We start from the raw sequence: 6,875 nt of genomic DNA, 5'->3' as shown, positions 1-6,875 counted from the left end.
TATATATATATATATATATATATATATATATATCTGATTTGAGCATTAAGCCTGCAGCCTAAAAAGGTTGTTTTTGAGTTTTGGGGTTGCATTAACACTAGGGTAATCACAACAATAAAACAGAGGTAATCTTGGGTTTGGCAATATATGACAGTTTATTTTCTTTCCAGCCGATTAAGGCAGTGATTTTTAAACCTGGCCCTCAAGACCTGTTGTCCTGTATTTTCTTGCCCTAAATAAATGGGTGATTAGACGGCCCCTGCAGCCCGTGGTGGATACTGAAGAGGGGTGAACTTATTTGATGCAGGTGTTCTGGAGCAGAGGCCCATTTAAATCGTGGAGGACAGTGGGTCCAGGTGATCAAGTTTAGAGATTCCCTGCTTTGAAATCTTTAAATATGAAATCTATGGAAAAAAAGTGCCTCCCATGTGAAAATTACCTATGGTAGTTTTGTACCAACTACATTTTAACTATCAGTTTTGAAACATCTGTAACACTTAGTCAAATAAAGATAATGGTTTCTATGGAACCTGGGTCCCTCATGTGGTCAGACGACGTTAGCTTTGAGTGTTTATTTTATTTTTATTTTGCTTTCAGCTTAAGATCAACTGAATGCTATTAATAAAAACTGCCAGATTAATTTTATAGAGTTGGTCTAAAAAGCAGTCCTTACTACTTCAGGGGTGGAAAGAAGCAGATGCAACAAAATGCATTTATTTCATGTGTAAGAGCTTTCGGTTTTTGTGAAACATGCTTTTTCAATACTAAATATAGATCTTATTTCAATGAGGAACTAATATTTGTTTTTAAAGATTTCAAATCAATGTAAGTAGCAGTGTAAGTATTTTATGTCTTCCAGATGCTGATCAATTATTGATCCCTTTGACTATTTTTTCCAACGAGCTTGTAAATTAAGCAGGACTTGTTTACTTACTGAAATGCATAAAATTATTTAAAAAAAAAAACAGATCAATGTTATCAGTATTTTAAAAGGTATTAAATTCCCCTTCTTTTCTGAGTTAGAGGATTGCGATAAGGTTGTAACAAATAACTATATCTGAAATATATAATAAAAATATATACAAAAAACTAAAACTACATACTGTCCTATTTGAACCCATAACTCCCTATTACAAAATTTTTTTAAATTGTTTACTTACTTACTGGTTTTGCTTTTTTTAATCAAAAATTATGAGGAAGGATCATTTGAAACATGTCCTGTACTTTATTTAAAGTTTTAGAGTTTGGAGAGATTAGTTTGAATAATTGAAGTGAATGAAAAAAAATGTAAATCTCTCTACTTACTCACTATGACTTTGAAATACGGCTCTCAGATGTAAAATAGTGTCTGTACTTTCAGTCTGAATATGCTTTGTTTTAAATTGCGAGGCTTGTCTAGGTCTGTGTGCAAAATAAATCGCCTTTCTTCACCTCTTCAGCCAATTAGCATCAGGTATGCATCTTTCTCATCACACCTGCTCTAGTACAGTAGAAAGCAGTTATCTTCCTTAGCAAAGAGGCTACTCTTACGAGAAATCACTATAATTGTAGTAACATACTATGTTGTATGGTAACTTATGCTAGGGTGTAACAAAAATAAGGAAAGACAATAGTTATACACTACTCCATTACTGAAAATATCAAATTTCTAATAAATTACATTGTAATTATCTAACACTGCTACAACCCCACAGTTAAGTGATTAAAACAATAATGATGACAGTTTTATCTTTACATTTAATTTATGAGGTTTGCTTATCAAAGTTCAAGCTGACTTTTATTTGAATAAATTCCCCTACATGTGTAGTTGATTTTCTATAATTTCTCTCCTTGATTATAGCTTTTCCTCACATTAGATATGCAGGTCCTGCTGAGATTTCAACCTTTTCCTGGTGGCCAGCTGGAATCCACACTCATTAAATTGAAACAGTTGACTCATCTCAGTGTGATGTAGGAGGAGGCCCTCTGGCCGCCGACCCTTAAATGTCAGCCAAACAAAACAGAAGGCGACAGAGGTAAACCTGACCTCTGCGCCTGCTCATTAAGAAATTCTAAAATAAGTTGTCTTATAGAGAGAGTCGTATTTTTATCCTGCTGAATTGCAAGAAGCAGCATGCACCCCAAAGTGGCCTTACATGGTTCCTGAATTCTAAGGTTGATGCTTAAGCCAAGAAAGTGATTGTTATATTTTCCCTTATTTCACACAAGTTGACAATTTTTTATTTTTTTCTCTTCACCCTTCCTGCAGTTGGATAGTGCCACCTCTCTGATCCAGGCCGCCAAGAACCTCATGAATGCTGTGGTGCTTACTGTGAAGGCATCCTATGTAGCTTCCACCAAATACCAGAAGGTTTATGGCACAGCTGCAGTCAACTCACCAGTGGTTTCTTGGCGTATGAAAGCTCCAGAGAAGAAGCCCTTGGTTAAACGGGAGAAGCCAGAGGAATGCCAGACACGTGTGCGACGAGGTTCCCAGAAGAAACACATCTCCCCTGTCCAGGCCCTCAGTGAATTTAAGGCTATGGACTCCTTCTAAGAAATAATAAAAGAGAAAAAAAAAAAAGATGATGGAATAAGTTGGTGAAAAAAGTCCCTTTTTACGTTGTGTTAATCTACTTCTGTTTGCTGTGTCTGTGCGCGCTTGGTGATGCCGCGGGAGGACTGCAGTATATATTAAACTGCCTTTGCTGTGGCTAAGCTAACACTGTGGTCTTCATGGCTCACAGAACACCAACACAGCCGATAGTATTTATTGATCTTGATGTAGCTAAATGTGAGAGCCAAAACTTCTTGAGAAAAATATGGACTTGATATTTATCAAAAGAGGAAAAGTGGCAAATAAAAAAAGTGTCAGTCAATATTTTAGCTATATCATTAATGTGCTACAGGCTGGCTGCTTTTGAAAACTAAAACTGAATGGATCCAGAGAATGAGTAGAGGAATCATTCTGTACTGAAGTAAAAGTGTTGGTAAAACCCCTTTTGATTAATTTTTTTATTTCCAATTCCGATTTCCAATTTGAATGTTAACGTAGTGCTAGGGATATCTAGGGAAGTATGAGGATCCAAGTAGTCTTCTTCCTCATAATGTTACTATGACAATAATCCACATGGTGTTTTCTTTTTTCTACCAAAGCACATTTATGTTCTACTGTATTCCCGCTTTGAATTCCTTTTATTTATAGATTTAATCTCTAACTATGACGAGCTTGTTTGGAGGTTGTGTAGTGTATCATTTAGACAGAGAGGATTGTTAGTTGTGGTCTCCTCTGAGAATAGAATCCCTGCATACAGTAACTTTATATTCACCCTTCTCTAATAAATCCCTCAACTTCACCTTCAGAGTTTCCTGTGTTGTTCTTTCCTCTATGTACAAATTATTCTAGTTGTTTCACATGGTGGTGGGAGTACAGTACCAAGCATCAAAAGAAGTGCAATTTCTCAGTGACCTTCTTTAGAAGATATTTTTAGCTGACTATTTCCTGTATCTCCAGCTGGATTCAGGAAAAAGATTGTATTAAATGAATAGTCATGAATGTGAGTGATCAAAGAAGTAGTAATCAACAGAGATTGCTGGATCCTAAACCTTTAATGCACCACTTTTATCCTACTGAAGGAAGGTTGTCAGTGATCTTTTCAGGGCAACCTGATAATGTTACAACCTTATTTCAAATAGCAGTAAATTAATCTCTTTTCTAAATATTCTATTCACAAGACTCTTTATAAAGAATGTGGAAAAGCATTTTTTAAGAACACAATACAATAAAAATCACATTCCTGTAGCTATGCACAGCCATTGATGAATACTTTATTGATCCCCCTTTTGCAATAATATCGACAATCTTTACTCACGTAGTACCTTTCACAAACAAAATCACAAATTGCTTCTCAAAGACGAAAAACAAATCCAGCAATTCCCATTCTTCTTTGCACCCAAGTTATTGGGTACATTTATGTATATAAAGTAAAAGAATCATGTGGTTTATTCTTTTTAGTTCCAACAGCAACTACAATGTAAAAAAAAAGTAAAAATATCTTTAATAAATAAAAAATAGATTACATTTTACAGGAACAGACATAAATACAGGTTAAAAATAAAATCAGATTTAAAGTGGATAACTACACATTCAAACTGTTTTAATGTAGCTATATACAATAACTCTGAATAAATAAACTACCTTAACCTACGCCTGTCTTTATATGTCACACTGTTCATCCTCAATTCGCCTTTTACTCCTTTAAACCTGTGCTTCCCTGCATTTCTGTTCGGAAAGTCATCAGTTACATCACTGTAGGACATCTGAAACCCAAGTTGACAGCCCACTCCTCCATTCTTCTGCCATGGAGTATCTCGGGTAGTTTTTTATTAAACAGAATTTTGAAAAAGTCCGCTCTGCAGATGTAACAATCAGAGGAAGAGTTCAGGTTATCCACAGAGCTACCCAAAAGATTTGGGTAGCACTTGGATCTCATTTCGAGAGAGGTAAGTAAGTAAATTAGTTTGTCTGTGCTTGAGGATGTCTGAAAGGGACATATAGCTGCCGTGAAGAGGCCACAGGCTGTAACTGACGAAAAGAAATGTGAGGATGATGAGGATTCAAAAGAGCTGATTTTATACGAAATGGGAAGGGGTGTTCGGGATTGCCTGGTGTCACAACAGCAGAGATGCACTGTGGGGATGTATGGCCCGGAGAAAGCAAAACCAGAAGTTGTGGAAAATCAAGATGAGGCAGTGGTGGAGGAAGCCGAGCTCAGTGCCTGTACCTTCTCCTCCTCTTTCCAGGACTCAGAGCCATCAGTCTATGCTCTGTGGATAGGTTTTACAACCCATGACTGACCTTGACATTATAAATATAGTTTGGACACTGTTATTTGACGTTATTGACGTTATGCTTTTTATTGTTTTTTAACTAAATCTTATTCAGTCAAAAGTGTTAGGACTTTTCTTAAAAAGGAAAACAAACATGTAAAATGTACAAATAGTTATACAATTATTTAGATTCGAAGCTGAGCATTAGCTAAATGAATGAGACAGTAAATGAGATTGGCTGTATTTCTGTTATTTTCTATTCTAAATACTTGTTACACCAGGTCACACACACAGCTGTCAGTATGTATTCCAAAAAAAAAAAAAAAAGAAGAAGTAATTTGAGTGTATGATTTGGTGAACTGTGAAGTGCCTTGAGATGACGTGTTGTAAATGGGCACTATATAAATAAACTGAATTGAATTAAACAAAATAACCCACTGGACTTTGTTTTCAAGTTTGAAGATGTTTTGCTTACCATCCAAGAAATTTTTTACAATTTACAGCATTTACATTTTACAACAAGATGGCGCAGCACCTAGTCCAGGGGTCAGCAACCCCAACTGCTCAAAGACCCATATTGGACCAAAAAAACAAACAAAAAAATCTGTCTGGAGCCGCAAAAATATAAAACTCTTATTTAAATCTTGTGTGGCAACACAGGCTCTAAGAGTATTAGACCACTATAAAAAAAAAAGGACTACATGGGCTTAGATATATAATAAGCATTCATGAATAAATGTTAATCCTGGAGCAAATGTCACATAGCAGCATGAGGTGAGGGACAAGCAGTGAACGTGTGCAATTCAACGTGCGCTGCTTCACCGCACAGTTATGTCACCAGCGTTCCTTGTTTTTTTGTTTTTTTTTGTGTGGGGGGGGGGATCACATACCTGTATCAGAGCGCTACCTCTTGTCAGGGTTTTTTTGTGAATAGCGGGCCCAAAAGCAGAGGCAGGCAAGCAGAGGGGAATTTTTAATAGGTTTAATGAAGAGTACTGATACTGAGTACTGAGTCAAAAACCACAGGCAACAGGAATCAAGAAATCCAAATGAAAACAATGTACAAAAACAAACGAGAAACCAGGAGTCCAAAAATTCAAAGATCTAAGAAAAAAAAAAAATGAAAACTCAAGTCAAACGTTACCAAAAACCTAGGAGTCATTAGGGGAAGAACTGTAACCTGGAGGAAGGCTCAGAGAGACGAGTAGGACGAAGACTGATGAGGTTAGACGAGGACCCAGCAAAGAGGAACTGAACAGCAAGAGTATTTATAGGAGACAGAAACAAAGAGAGGGCTAATGAGCAGACTGGGAGCAGGTGTGCACAGAGCAAGAGAGGAAAAGAGCTAGAGAAAAGGGAGAACATAAGAGGGCAGTAGAGGGCAACAAATAGAAACCAAGAAAACTGAAAATAACCAGAAAAACACAACAAAATAAGAATTAAACCTTTTAAATTAGAGAACAAGGAGTAAAGCAAAACTGGATACTCAAAAGAAAACAAAGCAGAACCAAGACTGAAACAGTAACTAGGAATTGACCAGAGAACACAGCAAAATAAAAATAAAACCACTGACACTAGAAAACAAGGAGTAAAGCAAAACTGAATATCAAAAGAAAAACATAACAGAAACCGAAACCTAAAACCTGTTAGGTGATCTGTGGACGGGTTTTTTCATGATTGAAACACAACTAGCAGCAGTAGTGGAGTTTGGAGATGCAATCCATTTCTTAAATCTTTCTTTGCTCTCCTCTAATTCATCCAGAAATTCTGCAATCACATTCTTTCTCTCACTCACAACTTTGTGATCGGCTGCATATTTAGCCTTCCCTGAAAATGCCTTTCCAAATTACTATTTTTATTGTTTGACAAATTCTCCCGCAAAGCAAAAATGCTGGCATTGATAATGAAAGCAACAGATTTGGTCCACTCTTCTTTGAATCCCCTGTTCTCATCAGGTACTTCCTTTTTTTCCCTTTGGGCCCAAGACACACCTGGCGCTTTCTTTGCCTGGCACCATGCCGCACTGAGGCATGTGTTGCAGGCTTTGACCACTGATCTATAATACA

General features: G+C 36.7%; 1 protein-coding gene across 1 annotated transcript in view; it reads left to right on the top strand.

The window, feature by feature from the left end:
* The window catches only part of ctnna2 (catenin alpha 2), a 406,153-nt gene extending 403,211 nt beyond the window's left edge, over window positions 1-2,942 (top strand). The window contains exon 18 of the mRNA XM_015372952.1: window positions 2,249-2,942. Coding sequence (XP_015228438.1) covers window positions 2,249-2,536 — 288 coding nt within the window. The 3' untranslated portion in view covers window positions 2,537-2,942. The remainder of the gene's footprint in view (window positions 1-2,248) is intronic.
* Window positions 2,943-6,875: the final 3,933 nt, after the last annotated feature.

The sequence above is a fragment of the Cyprinodon variegatus genome, unplaced genomic scaffold, assembly GCF_000732505.1.
Source record: "Cyprinodon variegatus isolate N-32 unplaced genomic scaffold, C_variegatus-1.0 Scaffold78, whole genome shotgun sequence".
Classification (NCBI taxonomy): Eukaryota; Metazoa; Chordata; class Actinopteri; order Cyprinodontiformes; family Cyprinodontidae; genus Cyprinodon; species Cyprinodon variegatus.
Note: the sequence above shows the minus strand (reverse complement) of the source record. Positions and strands in the feature narration are given on the sequence as shown.